At 48.6% G+C, this 20,305-nt stretch overlaps 2 protein-coding genes across 2 annotated transcripts; one reads left to right on the top strand and one right to left on the bottom strand.

Moving 5' to 3' along the window:
* Positions 1 to 5,688: 5,688 nt before the first annotated feature.
* PtA15_4A763 (uncharacterized protein) lies at positions 5,689 to 6,153 on the top strand (the record flags this gene model as incomplete). The annotated part of the gene is made up of 1 exon (XM_053168680.1): positions 5,689 to 6,153. One exon carries the CDS (start codon positions 5,689 to 5,691, stop codon positions 6,151 to 6,153), a length of 465 nt encoding a protein of 154 aa, XP_053019865.1.
* An 11,292-nt stretch (positions 6,154 to 17,445) lies between these two features.
* Positions 17,446 to 19,812, bottom strand: PtA15_4A762 (uncharacterized protein; the record flags this gene model as incomplete). Its single annotated transcript, XM_053168679.1, has 5 exons — positions 17,446 to 18,018; positions 18,721 to 19,006; positions 19,121 to 19,279; positions 19,370 to 19,572; positions 19,669 to 19,812. The coding sequence occupies 5 exons, from the start codon at positions 19,810 to 19,812 to the stop codon at positions 17,446 to 17,448; spliced, it is 1,365 nt and encodes a 454-aa protein (XP_053019864.1).
* Positions 19,813 to 20,305: the final 493 nt, after the last annotated feature.

Here is a 20,305-nt window from a genome sequence, read left to right as displayed (position 1 = left end):
CAAGCCGAGACAATCGCCAGCAATTCTAAATCGAAAATCTTCCAAGATCGCTCGCGGTCCGATAGCTTTCGAGAAAAATAACTAACCGGCAAATAGTCTCCGTTAGAATTTGGCTGGCTCAGAACTGCCGCTATTGCATACCCAGAACTATCGACATGGACAATCCTATCCTTTTCGAAATCAAAATGCAATAATAAAGGTTCATTAATAAACAACCTTTTCAAGGCGTCAAAAGCTTCTCTTGTTGCAGCAGAATCTAAAAGAGCCGCATCGCTGTACTTCTCCTGAGTTTGAGTTGTCAACGGGCCCGCTACCAAAGAGAAACGCGGAATAAACCTTTGATAAAAATTTGTAAAACCCAAGAATTTTCGAAGGCCGCGAACCGTAACCGGGAAAGGCCAATCTCCAATAGTCTTCAGCTTGTCCCTATTCATCTGCAAACCCTCGTCTGTAATGTCAAAGCCGAGGAAGGTTACCTTTGAGCAAAAAAATTGACACTTTTTCAAAGAAGCTTTTAAAGAATACTCTCGGAGCTTCTGCAAAATAGAATTAAGATCAGCCAAATGTTGATCGTGAGTTTTAGAATATATTAAAATATCATCAATGTAAACAAAGCAGCAAACGTCCAAAAACTCCCGTAAAACGTGCTGAATAAACCGCTGAAAGGTAGCCGGTGCATTCGCCAATCCGAAAGGCATAACCTGGTATTTGTACAAGCCCCATGGCGTACAAAAAGCTGTTTTCCACTCGTGGCCTTCTGCAACCCGCAGAAGATTGAAAGCCGCCTTGAGATCGATCTTGGAAAGAAACTTGCACCCCTGTAAATTATTTAGTAAGTGAGCAATAACCGGCAAAGGGTACGAGTCCCTTATTGTCATATTATTCAGAATGCGATAATTGACACAAGGCCGATTTGCTTTACCTGCCACTTTCACATAAAAAATCGGAGCCGCCGCTGAAGAGGAGGACAACCTGATAAAACCCTTAGAAAGATTCTCGTCAACATAGGCCTTCAATTCGTCTCGCTCTGGTTTACTTAAATTATACATTTTACCAAAAGGAGGCTCGGCCCCTGACTTTAAATTAACCTCACAATCAAACTGTCCTCGATGAGGAGGAAGAACAGCTAAAGAATCTGTGACAAAAACGTCGCAAAACTTTTCTGTAAGCGACTTAGTTTCAATACTATCAAATTGACATATTTCTTGGATACATTCATACATTAGTACATCACTATTCTTCCCTCCTACAAAAGAACCAGACTCCTTTAACCACGAACTACCTAAAATAATGTCCGCAGACGCTAACTTGGTTAAATGCAAATTCATGTGGGAACGAAGATAAGAACTACAGCTTGTGGGAATTAATACATCCCCTTTTGTGTAAGAAACAATTTGACCCGAAGTCGCGCAAGAGCCGTCAAACGATTTCACCTGCAAGCCGACCGCCATCGGAAGAATCTGAAGTTCATTTTTCTTAGCAAAGTCAATATCAATAAATGAGGCGGATGCACCAGAATCAACCAAAACATAGACGTTAGTCTTACGATTGTTTCCCGCGAGCAAACTACCCCGAAAGAAAGGTCGACCGTCTGACCGAGGAGAAAGCTTAACGAAATGAGATTGCTTACAGTCGGCAGAATTCATCTTTTCCGCCATACACGTGTTAAAGAACACCTCCCCAGCCGACATATCCTCCATATTTATCGCATCGGCTGATAATCCCGCATCATCGGACCGGCCTTGAAACTCCGCCGCCTGCTTCTTGAATGGCAATCCGTCGACTTCGGCGAGAGACTGACGCTTCTTCCCCTTGTCTGGACGAGGAGCAGGAGAAACCGATTCACTATTGTCGCGTCGAGATTGAGGGACCGAAGATTTTGGGACCGATCGATTAGAAGAAAACCCCGTTCCTTGTTAGGACAAGTTTTCAGGAGCCCATTTTGAATCACTACGCCTCACGCCCGCCTTTTTATGCCAAACAGAACCGCCCCATTCCTTCCACAATTCCAACATTTCAGACATGTCCATCTTCATATCCCTCCCCAGCGTACAACCTCGCTTCTGGTAGTGGGCATCATCGAAAGAACCGCCGCATCAAATGCAGATGTTGCGGTCCACACACTGCTGTCAAAAATCCGCATACAAAAAGCCGGCATCCTTCATGGCCGCCGAAACCTCGTCCAAATCCATAGCATCATCATCTGGACCTTTTCCCCGCTGGTGTTGAGGTGGTGGTTGTGGAAGTCGAACCGGAGGATGATTAATGACACGAGATTGAGGCTTTGGATCCAATATCCTGCTGACTCCCGCCAAATTCCTGGAAACCGAAACTGTGATTTCTTGCTTCATCGACAAATCTTCCACATCCGTCCAAGGTCCTCTGATAAGAGCCAACCTGACGAGGTTCGCATCGATCACCTTGTCGTAAGCCTTGCACTGAGAGCGATCGTCGAGCTTCAAAGGGTGAAGCAAAGAGTTAAATAGAATGTTAAACTCTTCGATCGTCTTATTTCCTTGCCGAGCAGAATAAAAGGCCGCTTCTGCTTCTTCTAATTCGTGATGATTAACAAAGGTACGCTCTATAGCTTTGATGAAAGAGTCAATGTCTTGCAGCTCAGCTATAACATAATCCATCTTCGCAGACGCCCTAAGAGTCGGCAAGTGAAGAACCTCGGCGTTTTTAGAAAGCAGTCCGCGCCACCAAGTATACGAAGGCACTTCCCCATCCGGTCGTCCCGGGCCACCACAAAAGTATCCAGAAGTCCATAAAATCTTCTGCTTCTCGGAATTAAACTGCTCCCCGATCCTTTCAAAAGTATTTCTCATTGAAAAGACGAAGTTGTTAGTTTTGCGTGGTGCTCCCGTAAAGAATATATGAGATTGATGGGGGGGTTCAATGAAAACTCGAGGCTTCTCGGAAATTGACTGAGTATTCATAACCTCTAACCGACCCAATCGACCACCCAAAGCATCGTTTGAACCCTCCAACACTCCTTGTAAGTGCGCAATTGATTGTTGATTATTCGCTTGATGTTTCAACAACTCCGCATGAAAAATATCCTTGATATTCTTCGATTCCGCTTTCAAAGATGAGATCGCCAGCTTATCTTGACGAGCTTGAGCCTTCAAAAGAGCGATTGACACCGATTGTTCTTGCAACAGGGTGGACTGGGTCGAATTATCAACTCGTAAATTGGAAAGTAATGCCAAAATGTCCTCCTCTTGTTGGCCAGCATCATTTAGAGTAGCCGGATGATCCCGCGAAGAACCTTGCTGAGGGCCAGGCTGAGGTTGAGGGGAAGTTGTAGGAATTGGTCGAGGAGAAAAGGTCATGAAAAACGAAGAATCGTGATCAATCGGCGAAGGAGCTCCAGCTGGAAAGAAGGGGGTTTGTTGAGAATTAGGAACCGAGGCGTTTGGCGGATTGATGGGTGGAGACGGAGAAAACCTAGGAGAAATTCAAACCGGAGTTATTGGAGAGATTACAGAATTGTCGGACATGGTTCTGAGGGAGTATAGTAGTCGAAAAAAAAAGAGATCGAGATATAAATGTGAAGTCTGGCCTATTACTTAGTTCGCTATGTAGCTATGAAACTTATCCAAGAGGATAGTTCGCTGTGTGCTTAAGTAATAAGTTAAGATTTCAAGTCGAAGTTTGTATCTATAAGCTTTTTGGTTGTATGCTTTCCGAGATATAAGATTTTGCTCGGATAGATAATCATGAGTAAAGTTACAACTATAATGACAAATAATATCTCAATGAGAAAAGGAAAGAAAGAGAGGAGGAAAGAGGTAAAAGGAAAGAGAGTAGATAACCATCATCGGAAAAACCTCGCTGACGTCACAATGAAAATACGTCATCATCATTACATGCACCAAAGGTGAAGAGCAACACCGCTCCAGAACCCCGATCGTCGATCGAACTAAAGAAAGACTTAAAGAATATTCATAAATATCTGTAAACCTTCAGTAGAAACCCAGAGGAGTCGTTACAATCCGGCCCGTTCCCGCCTCAGTAGGGTACCTGTCCAAGACGGATTAGTCTCATACACCACGGGAGTGCGCCAACGTTGGTTTGCTGATTGTTTTTGCCGGCAACCTGACCCTCCCCGACCCAGCCAAACCTTCCTGCTGGCCGCCGTCGTGGTGTCGCGGTTTGCAGCCACAGTGTTGGGCCGACCACAAGCGCTGCCGCATATCTGACGGCAGCAGGGGCGGGTCGTCGACAGGCTGCCCTTGTTCAAACAAATCTCTCAGCGACTCTCCAGGTCGTGAGATTATGTTTTTGGGCAGCCCCATCGACAATCAGCCGTCGAGCTACCCGCCATGTGATGGGTGCGTGGGATCATGTACTCGCACCTCTGCCGTGAGAGGCCGTGAGAGTCCAGGCAAGAGACACTCGGCGCGCCGCAAAAAAACATCGTAGCGAGGCTTGAACCCATGTTCCATCAGAAGCCCATCCCCACATGCACCGCATCTTCCAACTCGGCCAAAGGCCAATGGCGATTGGTTGCTCGGTGAAATTTGAGAATACAGCCTAGCATCCTCAAGATGGGCTGATCCAAAATTTTGCAGAGTCATTTTTTGTCAAAAAAAAAAAAAACACTCTTCAATTTTTTTTTCTCGAGCTCTTGCATGAAAGAACAACCTCTGAGATGAGCAGGAAATGCTACGCTGAGGGAGGCCTCGACGGCAAGCCGGCGGCAACACGCGGTCATCCTGACCCGGGTGAGCCTCGGCGAGACAGCTTCCGGGTTGGTTTGACAGCCCTGTGAGCTCAAGTCTGCAGTATCAGATGTGTCAGAAAAAAGACTGACCTTCGCGAGACGCCGACGACGTGCTGCTCTGCATTCGCACGGCAGCCCGACAGTGTGTCCTATGTCGTCGGGTTGTCGCTCCGAGGGAGCCCAGGACAAGGACGGCTGCCGGGCGGCTGACAGGCAGCGCGAGTTGGGTCGAGCCACCGGGTCGCCGCCAGGCAACTGACCGGCAGGCTTGCGGCGGAATGACCGAGGTGGTCGCCTGTCGTCAAGAGGGACGGCAGCCTGACCGTTGCAGACGCCGACGACGTGCTGCCCTGCATTCACACGGCAGCCTGACAGGAGGGACACCCCGACGCCGTGCTGCCGTGCATTCACACGGTAGCCCGACGTGTGTCCCTTTGTCGTTGGGTTGTCGGTCCGAGGGAGCCGAAATCGCTCTCGTGGTGTACACGATTCGCCGGCCCGTTCCGACTTCGGTATGAAACTCCATGCCCCTTGATCCATTGTCAGGCGTTCTCTTATTGGCCATCGAATACGGATCATGATGTCAACAGTGGCGCCGTCTGTATTCATCGCCCCATCCCTCACATTCACATGTATCACAAACAAGTCCCATGGCCCCGCGAAGCCGGGTCTATCGGTCACTCTTGGGCGATGTATTCCGATTCATGTCCAATTCGCCGAGGAGAGGACGGACTGTCCACCCAGGCATAAAAGGCTGAGGCCTCTGGCCTTTCTATGCCCCATCCACTTCCACACACAACATCGCTTTCGTTTCCTCGGCGCGACCATCCTTTGGGAAAAAGTCAACCGGCCAATCACAGTCACAGTCCAACCTGACAACCCCGAAAGTGAGCAGCATTATGTGCATTCCTTCATTAACCGCACTCCGGTCTCTCTGACAAGGTGTGCTTTTATTTCAGATGAAAGCCTGCCAAGGGTTCATCTACCTCGTCTCACTTTTTGTATTAGTCACCGGCGTCTGGTCTGCCCTTCCCCTTCCCAAAGACAAAATTGTCCCGTTGTACTCGCACACCTGGGAACCGAAAACTGCAGAAATGGGGCTACAAAAACAATATCTCAAGGGGAATAACACCCCTTTTTCGAGTAGAGTTCTTGTGAAAGAGATCGAAGTCGAAGGAAAAAAAAGGTTTGCTGTTATGGCCGACAATCCGTTCTCGCATGAGTTGCATGTCAATCTCAAAGTCGATGGCAGGGAAATAGGCAAACCGGAAAAAATACGTTTCTCGGTGCCTTCTTCCGGCACCGACGGAAAATTAACGCGCATCGCTGTATTGCAACACAAGCCGAAAACTCTAGTTGCTGAATTCGGACAAACTCAACCTCTTGTAAACTTAATCAAAGCAGAACATGCAGATCGACAGTGACTCGTACCCCTCCGAGCAACCGACCCGCTGCACAGGTTTCCCTCTTTTTTGTTCTGGCCGTCGGTTACACATCGGATCTCGGTCGCCCGCATCAAACCTTCCTTTTCCCCGGTAACATATGTCTTCAAATAGTTTTCCACTGGACATAAGCACTCCCAATTTCGCTCCTTCCCAAATGTCACTCAGCCTCAAATTCCACTCATTCCCCAATTCCACTCGTTCACTTTATACCCCCAGTTTTAAATACAGATAACCACAGCTCCCTACTGAAAAATTGCCAGAGCAGACCACTCGTACCACGCGGGATCTTCATTAAACCCTGAGCTACACCTGAATCAAGAGGATGGATAGGGACCCGATTGTTCATTTCTTGCGTCTCGCTCCATCAACGGTGGAAACACCGCGCTGCATATAGCGCAGTGCAGCGGGCAGCGCAGCGCCTTCTTGTCCCATCGCGCAGCGTTACTCTGTAGCGCCAGTCCCGCTTGCGGTCCCGCTTTTTGGCTATGAGCAAGAAAAATACGCCTCAGTAGCACGCTAAGGGAGGGGGAATGTGGTGCTAGCGCGAGAAGCGCGCTTCGCGCTGATTTAGCCGCAGGATGAGTGCAAGGCAACACCACTTTTCTTAGGGGCATGCTAAATCCACCCCAAACTTTTACTTCATGTACACCAAAATGGGGTGCAGCTCATTCATACCGCAAAGTAATTGGGGTGTACATCCACACACCCCTGTGAAAATGGGGTACTGCCGCCTGTACCCCATGCAAGTTGGGTCGAGCCCCATGGTACCCCAAACACAGTGAAATTGATGTGGTGAACAGCCTTGGCACCCCAATATCATAGCTGGGGTGCAAATACCCCGCACCCAATTCTTGATACAGCGACCCCCCCCCCCCCCACAAAAAAGGTGAGCTGCTTGGCACCCCAGATATATTTGGGGTGTCACACCCACCCATCAATCTGGTGCATCACCCTGATACCAGACTTGATTCTCATCCATATTTGATCTCTTTGATTGACCACTTACCTATTTGGCATGCCCCTTTTTTTAACGCATGATCCAAGAATTAAAATGGAAGGGCCGTGAAAACAGGAGGGAGGGTGAATTAAGTGTCTTGTATACATTGGAGCACACCCTGGAGTGGGAGGCCTCAGTTTTCCTGAACCCCTCAACCCAAAGCCCATGTTGATTGAGGCTGACTTACATTTCTGGTCCGGTGTGGTGGTTTATACATCATCCAGTCTGAAATGACCAGCCCAGGCAGTGCAGGTGAAGTGTGCTGCATGCTGAGCCTATTCAGTCTACATATAAGACAAAACGTCTTTGAGGATGGTGGGCACTTTAGATCACAAGCTTCTATGAGCGGTGAGCAAAGGACACAACAGACATACCTTTGAGGATGGTGGGCATGTTAGATCACAAGCTTCTACAAGTGGTGAGCTAAGGAAACAACAGACAAACCTAAGGAAAAAAGCCAAAACAATCACGGTGAGTATTCTTGAGAAAAAAGTTGATGAGTTGAATTACTTGCACACCTTTGAGGATGGTAGGCATGTTAGATCACAACACTGCAAGAAAAACTCTAGAAACTGCTTGCAGTTGAGATGCAAGAGCTCAAGGCAAGCTGTGCCTCATGCAAGAATCAAGCACTGGTTGATTCCAGGCACATTGCCTAATTTATGCAAGAGTGAGTGTAAGGTACAAAAAACTGATTACAGGAGTTGATACCTGTGCAAATACCCCTTTTATGTGAAAATTCCCCTTTCATGTGCACATACCCCTTTCATGTGCACATATCCCTTTTGTATGCATTCACCCCTTTCAAAATGTGTACATAGCCCTTTATGGGCACATACCCCTTTCATGTGTGTATATCCCTTTCATGTGCATGTATCCCTTTCACAATGTGTACACACCCCTTTCATCATGTGTCCATGACCCTTTCATGTTTAAATGTCCCCTTTGAGTGTTTACATCCCTTTCATCATTCAGGTTTACATACCCCTTTGATGTTTACATATCCCTTTCATGTGCAAATACCCCTTAATTCACATACCCCTTTCATGCATACATACCTCTTTCATCATGTGTACATATCCCTTTGATGTGTTAATACACATTCTCACATTTGCCTTTCATGCATACATATTTCTTTCATCTATACATATTCCTTTCATGTGTACATACCCTTTTTATGTTATTCTGGCTGGATTCAATGGTGCATGGAGTGTTTAAGAAAAGAAAATAAAAGGGTGCTCAGGGGGATGCTCATTTGCCTCAGCCTACTGCATGAGAACTGCAGCATTTTCAACATTGAGATGCTGAACAAGGTACACACTCAAGTGCACCAGCACAGAATTCAGGTGCTTGACTCCAGCTTGAGCTGAGGCTTGATTGTAGCTTGCTTCATCTCAACTGCAAGCAGTTTCTAGAGTTTTTCTTGCAGTGCAAGCTTTTATAAGCGGTGTTCTAAGGACACAACAGACAAACCTGAGAGGGTGGGCAGAGATGAGAATGTGAGAAACAATGGTTGACAAGATAAGAGACAGACCTAAGGCAAAAATCCAAAAAAATCACAGTGAGTATTCTTGAGAACAAAGTTGATGAGTTAAAGAAACTGAAAGGAAAGACAAGTTTGGTATTTAACTAGACAACTAGGTTTACTACTCTACATGTGCTCCAGAACGGAGTTGTGACTATCACTAAAATACTACATGTTCAATACTACATGTACTTACAAATGTACCAGCTTTTGAAGATTGCTGATGCATTCAAAAAAATACTTGAATGTTGGATTACATCCATAAACAGAATGCTTGGGGCATTTGGCACCAGGGTAGAAAGTGTGGCACTCTCTAGAGAGTGCCAGACCGTAACGTTATCTTTGATTTGGTCAGAAGTCAGTTCAATCTGGGTGGGTAACTTGTGTTCAACTTTGTTGGTGAAATTATTAGCAACTATTGTATAAGAGTATGATGAGTTCAGTGCAACTCATCTGTAACTCCTGATAGTATCAGTTTGGATTTTATTCTATCCTTCAGGCATCTGGATTTGAAGATAAGTCATGATGACTGCCAGATACTTACCTAAACTTGTCTGATTCTGTCCTCATTACAGGCCATTTGCGTGATTTGTGAAGATTTTTTTTTTGGCTTCCTCATGGACCATATTCAGCCACCTTATTCACATGAGCTATTTGGATGCAGATGCGAATTATCTGGTTTCTCCCTATGACCCATATTGTTTGTCTCCTAGTGGTTTCCTGCAGATGTTGCTTGACCATGATGACCTGGAGAGTGGGTGATGGTGCCCATTCAGGGGATTGGGGAATCCTCTTGGTGGCATGGTTGTACTGGCCATTGAGGAGACACACCCACACACCAAGCTTAACTAAGCCAACACTCGTGGTGAGCGGGTCTGGGCGGCAGCCCAGTCTCACCAGAGAGGCTGATGGATTAGCGCACCAAGTTCGCGTGAGCCAGACGTTATATTGAAGCCATTCATCAGACTTGCTCCTCTGGCTTCTACACCACTCATTGTCATTATTTCTTGTTTTGTTTTTCTGATCACAGTCCACCATCCTCTTGATTTTTCCATATTTTTTTTTGTTGTATTTCCACCCCATCATTTTTGAAACTTGAGAACAAAAAAATTTGAATTTCCATCCCATTTAATTAAGCACAAAATGAAATAATGAAGAACATCACATTATATTGTAATTAAGGATACTTAATGAAAAAGTAATGAGTTACCAAACAACTAAGCAATAAATAACAACAGTACATAGATTGGCAAGTCCAAGTCGGTAAAACATCAATTGGAAGAATTACGTCAATAAGTCAAACACTTGTAACTAGCCGCAAGATCACAATGGCAGACATACAAATGAATGATACATCCCTGCCACCTTCTGGAGAGAATGATCACCCAGAGACGCTCCAATCGTTGCAGCCAAATGTCATCACGGAAGACCCCATGCCCTTTGAGGAGTGAGTTCATGACCTCACAAATGTAGGTTATCTTTGATGCCTTGGATTTTAGGTTGGCAGGTCGGTCGGGAGGCGGCAGCATTCTGCTTTTCCGGAACCGGAAGGGTGGTCAACTTGTCCGGTGGCCTAGAGGGAGTAACATGATTGATTATTTTGATCAAGCGATCAGATGGAGGGAGGCAAAGGGGGCAAGTTGTAAGTGGATTTGCTGAAGTTACCGAGTGATGTGAGCTACTCCGTAGCTTCATGACCAATGTCCCCCTTAAGCATAAATATCCTTCTAGTGCAAGTGCGCACGGTCCTTGTGATGTGAGCCTCGAGAAGCAAAGTTCAAAATCACAAACTTCAATAATTCTTTTCCCCTTAATGCAATGCAAATGTTGTAGTAAAAAAATACTAAAAAATCAAGGATATATAGATGTATTATGTACTCCAACGCAGAAAGAAACTAGAGAGTAGTGAAGGTGTGGTGACGCAAACAAGACCGCTCCCAGTCAAACCTGGGATCTGACTCACACCAGAAAGGTGTTTTAGTATGCAAGTCCCTCCCTCCGGTCGGGGTTGCTTTGCAACCAGCCAAATGCTGCACATCCCGCAACAGAGCCTGGGACTTGTGTTAAGTTTGCCCACACACACCCTTTGATTGCCAGTACAGCCCAGCCATCAAAGAGAGTCGCCCCCTAGTTGCATACTACATGTCCACCTGTGACATAGGACAGCAATGTCACATGAAGGGCGCTAACAGCGCGCTAACGCTATTCAAAAAAGGCCAGCACTTGTTGCCGCTACGCTAAATGTTAGGGCTAAAATAGCGTAGTTTAGCGTAGCGGCCCACTGTTGTCTGTACCATCCATGAGGAGAAATTCACACTTCCTTCATTGGCTGGGTTGTAGCAGCTATTGAAGGGAGTACACACTCCCTTAAAATGCTGTTATAACTCTGCCATTGAAAAGAGTGCACACTCCTCTTGATGGCAGGTTTGTGTTGGCCATTGAGGAGACACTCCCTCAAATGGCCAGTACAACCCTGGCATCAAAACTCTGTCAAATGAGGTTGGTAACAATAGTGATTCCAAGACCACACTTGTTCACGCACTTTATAACTTAAGGTACAATCCTGGATAAGGTAGCCACTACTCAGGTCTAGTGATGATTAACTGTTAAACTGTGGAGCCCAGGGGATCATTTGTTTCCAGTGGTCAGGCAATCTGAAAAATTGATGCTAATTACATCACATTTGAACAATGTTTGGCCTGAACACAATTTTTGCAACACGCCAGGCAGGTAAGAGATGATTATGGTGTCTTCCACCTCCTCCCACCTTAGGTCTATCTGACAGAGAAGTTGGATTGTGAAACCCTGAAATGATAACCAGGAGACGCATACATCTTGAGGTCCCCTTGTGGCTTGATTGGTTGAGCCTGCCTGGTCACAGTGAAGTTGACCAAGATTGGCCTGTTCTGATGGACACATGAACTTCAGGATCCTCAGCTGGAACAACCATGGAATGTTTTCCAGGTTGAGTCAAGCTGGAGTTGAGAATTGGGTGAGGTGAAGTTATGGAATTTGACATGAGGTTAGGATGGATATGATATCAGCATGAGTTGAACATAAAATCACTATTGAAACAAGCTTAAGTTGTGTATGTTGCACACATGTTGCATGCTTGATACCCTCCAGGGTTGCTGAATGAAGTTACGGTCTGGCACTCTCTATAGAGTGCCACACTTTCTCCCCTGGTGTGGGCAAAAAGCACAGATCAGGGATTCAACATGGCGGTTGGGGAAACTGGATGCTGGTGCAGAGGACCAAAAGAACTAGCTGAGTTGAATGTTGGAACAGTACTGCAGCGGGCCGTAGGGTGTAGGACTGTCTGGTAGCGGCACATCACCAGGTGAGATGGTGTAGCCAAAGCAGGTTCTGTCAGTAGGCTGAGCTGGAGTGGAGGTGCTGGTGAGAGACTGTGTGTCAATAGGCTAAATGGATGACATAGGAGACCAAGTGTTGTAGATGTGTTAGGTGTGGGAGTGGCACTTCAAACTGTCAGATGGAGCAATCTGTTGAGCTGTATATAGGCTAATATCTTGTACATTTTATGCTTTGACCAAACACAGCCAAACTTGTATTTAGTCTGCACTATACTGGCGCCTGGAGTTTCATCCTTAGTAAATCAGAACCAACCTCATTCTCACTGAGTAAGTGTCACAGGATTTTCAACCATGAAATTTGAGTTCTTCATTGTGTCCCCCACAACAAAATCAAGGGATAAAAGTGTGTGAGCAGAGCGTGTGAGATGTGGAGTTAGGTGGTAACAGTCACTGCAAAAATAACTTTGTCAACTGCTTGCAGTTGACATGCAGGATACTCAAGCCAAGCTGCCATTTTAACTCCACATGAATGCAGAAGTGCCTTTGTTGGCACAGTAACTGTGCAAGGTGCACAGTGACTGTGCATTGAAGCTTGGGTTGAGTCAAACCTTGAGTAAGGCTGGTGTAACACCACAAGCTTCCTCAGAGTTGCCACATGTCAACTGCTCACAGTTGACACAGTTTTTTTTGCAGTGAGTGTGTAGTGCATGGACAACAGAGGGGGTTTTTGGGTTTTGCTCTCTTCCACTATTGTAGTTACTTTCTCATTTATCTTACTAGCTATACTTTGCGCAAGAGACTTACTTATGTGATTAGTTTTGCAATAAATTTTGATTGTGATCATGGACTTGAGGAGCACGGAGTTGAAAATTGTCTTAGACTAGGCACCTCAGATCAGACTCACTGCGGAGGGCTGAAGATTGGTGTACATTACAGAAGCACATTACAGAAGCCAAGAAATCAATTTCCATTCAATACACAGGAGTAACATTGAAGAGATGTGGGGCACCCTCTTTTACTGGGTTTTCACACTTTTATTTATACAAGTGGGGGTCTGGCTGGGAACCCATCTTTGCTTTGTTATCAGCGACTTGGGATTTTAACTCTTGATTTTTTTGAATGAGCTTATTGTTAGAATTGATGGAATATGTGCTTTGCGTTCCCAATTGTGTGGCTGAGTCTTATCACTGTATCATCCAGCAGTTACCTGTAAGACAAATGTCACACAGCCCGCAAGCGGGTGACAAAGTTTGCATTTTGTTGTGTTGATGTAATGAAAACTCAAATTCAAATTTGCCCCCGGCCCAGTTGTCACCTGGCTGATTTTTTGTCACCTGCCATTCTCAGCACGTGGCTGCTGCAAGAAAGCACCACACCCTTGATTTCCGGATAGCATGGGCCATTGAAAGCACATACACACCACACCTCCCCTGATGGCCCATCTGTTACGGCCTTCAAGAGGAACACACTACACACTCTTGATGGATGGTGATCAGTACTGGAAAACAAGAGTGAATCACTACATGAAATCTCAGTGGCTGGTACTGACAATCCATTGAGAGGTGATACCCACACCCCTTGATGGCCCGTAAGTACTCTGGCCATTGAGAGGGAAGCACTAAGCTCTTGATGGCGGGCACTAGTTGGCAATCAGGAGCAAAATTTTATTTTTGATGTCTATTCATGCCTTGCTCAATGGCCCATCAGTACTGGCCATCAAGAGGAACATAAAACACTTTCAAACTGATTGGTGTTGAGATAAAAGCGTGTCTGTAAGCCCCCTCATTTGGGGTCTCACAATTCCTTTCACAAGTCCTTTCACAACCCATCAGTACTTGGTCTGTGTTCCCCCTTGCCCCTTCCTAGCCAGTAGATATCCCGGACCCCTTTCATCTCTCTACTGTGCTAGGTAAGTCTTATCCTTCTCATCTCTCTTCCTCTTCATGATTCCCTTCTAGTTGTACTTACTCAAGAGATGCCGGACCCCTTTCATCTCTCTACTGTGCTAGCTACCTGAAATACAGTACCCGTTGGAACTAGAACCGCCCAAGCCTTGATCAGCTCTGTCCCCTTTAAAGCCTGCGCTCAACGGCCCAGTGAAGAGCTCCAAGCAAGCTATTACAGTTTTGCCTGATGAGAAGTGACACTGCACCTCCTTTTGTAGATAAATCCGGGTTTGAATGGTTATTGGCACTGGGTTTCCGCAACATACAGACCTTTTCTGCACTCCGCAATGAGCCTGATATGATCTGCCTACTCCTAGTCTACGTAAGTCACAGCTGTTCCGCTCACACGCAACAAACTCCGCAAGTCAGTAAGAACGTTTTGGGTGGTAAAAACTCTCCGTGATGTAGTAATACGCAAAATCTCCACAAGCAAGTCTCTAACTACAATAATACCATAAGATGAGTAATATTCTAGAATGATAGACAAAGAAGTGCGAGAAAAGCCCCCCAAGAGGTCCCTGCTCCTCCACTCCCTCCACCGGCATAACTCCACTCCCAGCCAATGTTGCCCGTGTCCTTCCTTTCCCGCACTTGCCAAAATCTGCATGCATCACTTCCCAGCCTAGCACATCTCCAACACCTGTTCTCCAGAACCCTCTGATTAGCCTCCAACCCCAGTCTCTACCTGGCAGGTCCGCCCCAACGTCATCCGCTTGATGCTGTCCGCTTCTGCTGCCCAAGTTCACCTGGTGCCAGTCTGAACTATTCAGTCCGTCTGTGAGTCCCGCCAAAGTCCTACTACCCCCACCAGCGGTGGGCAGATACGTTACTTTACGTTACGGCAGTGAAATTGGATAACGTAACATCTTTTTAGTTATCCAAATTTGCCACTTTGGTAACGTACAAAATTTTTGCAGTAAAGTATAGTAAAGTAACTTTTTTTTCAACCTGATTTTTTATGTTTTTGGTAACATAACTTTTTTGATATGGGGCTTTTTGTAAAGGGGGTTGAGATTATTGAAAAAAAGAGCAAGTTGGTATCATGTCTCACTACAGGCAAACAGGTGACGTTCCTGCACGCAGCGTCACCTGCGCAGTTACTGCGGCCACCAAAATTAGGTGACGCTGCGCGCGGGAGCAACAGCTGTCTGCCTGTAGTGTCTTTAGCTTACACTACAGGCAAATAGCTGTTGTTGCGGCCCGCAGCATCACCTGACGTTGCATTTGGGGTCGCGGTCGCAGTAACTGCGCCTACTTGCACAGTCACACGGGCTTGCAACAACAGGGTGACGCTGCATCCTACAGTGACAGCTACATGCCTGAAGTGTTATTGGTTAAGGCTTGCCTATCTGAGGTTAGTGATGTTCAAAGTTGTGGGTTCAACCCTTGTTCTGAACAACTTTGAATCTGGCTTCCTGGCAGCATACTGAGTTTATGTGGTTTTTTAGTGTCAACTTGAGCAAACATCTCACTCATATTGATAAAAACAACCACAAATCAGGACCTTTACCAGAAAGTTACACCAAAGTTACCCAAATCTGGGGAAAAATGTAACGTGACTGGTTTTGTTCAAAATAACCAGGGAACCTAACTAGATAAAATGGAGCCCATTTTCTGCAGGAGATATCGTAACTCCAAATTAGATATCTGTCACTAGCAGATAACGTAACTGTAAAGGTTATGTTACCCTCAGAGTTATCCATTTGGAGAACGTATCTGCCCACCACTGCCCCCACCGTTCCGCTAAGTCCGCGCATCGAGAGCATGGCTCAAACCCCGGTTCCCTTGTCCCTGGTCCCACAGGTTTGCCCTTTTTCAGACTTTCCATGTGCTTTCTAAGCAGTGCATTCAATGTTCTGCTCAGGGTACATATGTGAAGCATAAGCACGCATGCTTATCCTCTGTTCGGATATGTAGACTGAGCATTTGCTCAGCCGCCCCGCTGCATTTCCGCTTGTGCTGCAGTGAGCGGACCTTCTAGTACGCCGCTAGCCTATATAAATTGCCACATTGGCCATGGAGGAGACATACACGCCTTGCTTGTTGGCCTGTCAGTATCCGCTATCAAGACTGACAGGAGTGTAGTGCTTTGCTCTTGATGACCAGTTGGGTCAATGTGCAAGGCGTGTATGTCCTCTCAATGGCCAATCATTATTGGCCAGCAAGAGTGTATTATGTCCCTCTCAATGGCTGGTACTGACGGGCCATTGAGGAAGATGTGTGTACGTTTCAACAAGAGCGCTTTGCTCTTGATGGCTGGCCAGTACAGGCCATCAAGCGTTTAGTTTTTTCCTCTCAATGGCCGGTGTACTGACGGGCCATCAAGGGGTATGTGTATCACCTCTCAATGGCCGGTCAGCAGCGGCCATCAAGAGTATAACTACTGCTTGACTCTTGTTGGCCAGTACTGAGCCATCAAGAGAGTGTAGTGTGTTCCTCTTGATGGCAGGTGCAGACAGGCCATCAAGGGAGGTGTATATGTCCCCTTGATGACCGGTTGGCACGGGCCATTGAGGGGTTCGTGCTTTCCTCTTGCACCTGCCATTGAGAATGGCAGGCCAGGACTGACCCGGGGCTCAAGCTCGGGGCAGAATATGGATTTTGTCAGCACAACAAAATCCAGTTTTTGTCCCCCGCTTGCGGGATGTGTTAATCTAAATGCATCCTCCAAAACAAGATTTTTTGGAACCTTATTCACCAAAAACGGTCGCCCCAAAAAACTTGTGTTATCCAAATCCTCCAAACCCCAAAATAAAAAAAAGTTACTTTATGTTACGTTACCCGACATGCAAATGGTTAATTTGGATAACTGAAAAACCTCCCCTCTGTAGGGTAACTGCCCACCCTTGAAGTAAGGAGGTGTGCGATGCCGAGGAAGTCAGTGTTGTGGATGAGTCATGAGGGATGCTCCAAACAGCGGGCCGAAGCATCTGGGCCTTTCTTGCCCGACATCCTGCTAAGAAGTCTCTGGCAGCGCCCTCATGGTGTAGCATCCTTCCAACCCAAAGGCCCTCTACACAGACAGACTACAAGCGCAGAGAGCGGACAGAGGCTGCACAGACGGCCGCACATGTACTCCATGAAGATGTTTGTCTGGGCTTCATGAGCCCTTCTCTCCTGGTTCTTCGCTGCTGGAAATGCACACTCTCCAGTGCCGTCAACACGCATACGTATGTCTGTATGAATTACTAATCAACATTTTTTATGGACTATAAAAGTATACCAACACTAATAACAATATATGTCGTGGGGATTATGGGAATGGGGACCGTATTTCGATTATTTTGTGCGAAGTAGGCTGGTCTTTTGGGGTAAGAGGATGCGGCGGAAGCGAGCCAAGCATTTTTTTGGGGATGGGGGATGGGAGAAACACACGTGTCTATGGATGGGGACGGAACGAGAGAGAGAAGCGGGCCGCGAGGCGGGCCGAACACATACATAAAACAACCGGCCAAAAAAAACGAAGAGGGGGAGGAGATGGGCGGGGGGTCAGGCGTGGAAGTGGGCGAGGTGGAGCATGTTTGCGGGCCCCGGATGGAGGTGTGGAAGGGGGGATGGAAGCAGGGACAGCCGGGGGTCGGGGGGCGGGGAGGCGGGGCGGGGCGAAAGCGGCGGGGGAGGGTCCTCGGCGCAGGCGCCGCCAGGCCGGGGCGGACGGGCGTGGATCTGGGGGCCCGGGAGGCCTGGGGCGCGGGCGGGGAGGGACAGGGCGGGCGGGGGGGCGAGACGGGCGTCGAAGAGCGGGTTGGCGTGGCGGAGGGGCCCCTGGGAGGGGAGGGTGGCCAGGCCGGGGTGGAGGGTGGCGGGGAGGAGCAGGTCGGGGAACGAGTGGTGAGCGGGGCGGAGGCCTGTGTCGAGCGAAGCCGGCGAGGCGCGGTGGGGGAGCGGGAAGGGCGGGCGGGGTGCGGGCGGGCCATGGAGGAACGGGTACGCCAGGGGCCCCGACGTGCCCTCAGCGGCGGGCGGGATGTCGGAGCCGCCGGTGGTGGGCGGGGAGGCGGAAGCCGTGGGCGGCCGGACGGAGGCCTCGCGCGAGCAGGGATGGCCGTCCGCCGGTCCGCGCTCCGTCCCCCCGACGTGCATCGGGTGAGGGGATGCGGCGGGCGAGGTGAGCAGGGAGGGGATCAGGTGGCGGGTCGAGGGCGGGTAGCGGGGCTGGTGTTGTTGATTCTGTTGCTGGATTGGCCGGTGTTGTTGGTGGTGTTGATGCTCATGCTGCTGGTGATACTGAGGCTGTTGATGCTGATGTTGTTGATGTTGCTGTTGATGTTGTTGATGTTGATGTTGTTGATGCTGAGGTTGTTGATGTTGATGTTGATGTTGCTGAGGTTGTTGCTGCTGGGGTTGTTGTTGCTGTTGATACTGAGATTGTTGCTGCTGTTGATACTGAGCTTGTTGCTGCTGTTGATGTTGAGAATGTTGATGTTGCTGCTGTTGATGTTGCTGCTGTTGATGTTGCTGCTGTTGATGTTGAGAATGTTGATGTTGCTGCTGTTGATGTTGAGAATGTTGATGTTGATGTTGAGACTGTTGTTGCTGCTGCTGATGTTGATGATGAGGATTTGGGTGTTGTGGAAGAGCCTGGTGGTGGTGGTGGTGGTGGTGGTGATGCAGCAGATGCGAATGGCTGGGATGGACCAAGAGAGCGGGGGGCGGATGGTGGGCGAGGAAGTGTGTGGGGGGAAGACTGTTGGCAGCGGGGAGAGCGGCGGGATCGGCGTCGGTCGTCGGCGGGCGGGGCTGGTGGGCCGGCTCGGGCTTGGCCTTGGGCGGCGCCCGGGCCGCCGTCTTCCTGGCGGCCGAGGCGGGCGGATTGGTGTGGGCGCCGGCGCGCTTGAAGCCTTTGAGGCCGTTGCGTTCCTTGAAGCTGCTGAGCCAGCCCTCGGAGAGCTTGAGCCAGCTGGCGGGGGGGATCTGGTAGAAGCGGGCAAACTCGCGCCACTTCTCGCGGATCACGTCGCCGTTGAGGTCGAGGCGGTCGCGGACGGCCTGGTGGCACCATTTCTCGAGCGCCTCGGTCACCTGGACGTGTTTCGTCTTCTGCTGTCTCCTCCGATTCACCGTCGTCGTCGTCGTGGTGGTGGTGGTGGTGGAAGGGGTGGGGATGGAGTGGGTGGAGGGCGTGGTGGTCGTGGGCGAGGGCCCGGGCTGGTCGGCCGGGGACGATCCCTTGAGCCATCCGGAGATCAGCGGCTGGGAGAGCTTGAGGCTGGGGTAGCGTTGGTCGAAGTGCCTGGCGGTCTGGGTCTGGTTGGAGCCGTGGGCATGGTGCCAGGCGAGGATCTCCTGCTTCTGTGCGGGCGTGGCGAGCTCGCGTCTGCTCCTGGTCGTCGGTGCGCCAGGGGTGGTGGCGGGGGTGGACAGGGCGGAGCAGCCGTGCTGCTGCTGCTCCTGCTGGGCCTGGTCCGCCGGCCCCCGGAAGCCGTGCAGGTCGCCCAAGCTCAGGCTCCGGTTCGGCGCCGTCGGAGGATGGGCGCGGCCTTCAGGCTCCTGGGGGATGCGGGGCTTCTTGGGCGAGCCATGGTCCAGACCGCCCTCGAGGATGCCTGTGGGGGAGAGGTGGGTGTGAGTGCTGGCTGCTGCTGCTGGAGGGTAAATGCTCTTACGCTTGTTGTTCTGGCTGGCGGCTGATGTGCCGGTGGATGTGGATGTGGATGAGGCGGCGTCGGCCTGGTCGGCGAGCTGGCTGAGGATCCCCCTGAGGCTGTGGACGATGGTGGCTGCGAAGTGCTCGAAGAAGTGCTCGTCCTCCCCGGAGATGGGCTGTCTGGTAATGAGCTGGTTTTTGATCTGGTTGAGTCTGTGCTGGTTGCTGGCGATGCTCTCCTCGAATCTGCGGAGGAGTTCTTCGTTCATCGTTTGTTTGGTTCTTCGCCAACTTCTTGACCACTTCTTCCTTTTCTTCGTTTTATAATATCCATATAACCAAACTTACCACAAACTTAACAAACCACTGCTCAACCGGACTACCTTTCTCTGGAAAAACCACAGGGGTTCTGCAGGAGTACAATATGTTGCTGGGTGTCCAGAAATAGGAAAAAAAATGCAATAACATGGGATGCAGCACTTTCTGCAGTAGCTCGAATAATTAAAAAATACACCTAATAGCACTGTTCACATAAGCTAAACATCAGCAAGATTGAAATAAAGTTTATCCCATTGTGCCAGCCAATTTGGCTGGGAAAGTATGCTGATGTATATCTCTCACATGGTCATAGATTTCTTACGTGAACAGTGCTAATGACGTATTAGGGGGGTTCACAATAGGATAAAAATAAAACTTCAGAGTCAATTTTAAGGCCTTTATCAACAAATTTTTAAAAATCTGGCAAGATGTACAGGACTGGGT

Source organism: Puccinia triticina, chromosome 4A, assembly GCF_026914185.1.
Source record: "Puccinia triticina chromosome 4A, complete sequence".
NCBI classification, from domain to species: domain Eukaryota; kingdom Fungi; phylum Basidiomycota; class Pucciniomycetes; order Pucciniales; family Pucciniaceae; genus Puccinia; species Puccinia triticina.
This window is presented reverse-complemented; position numbering and strand designations above follow the sequence as displayed.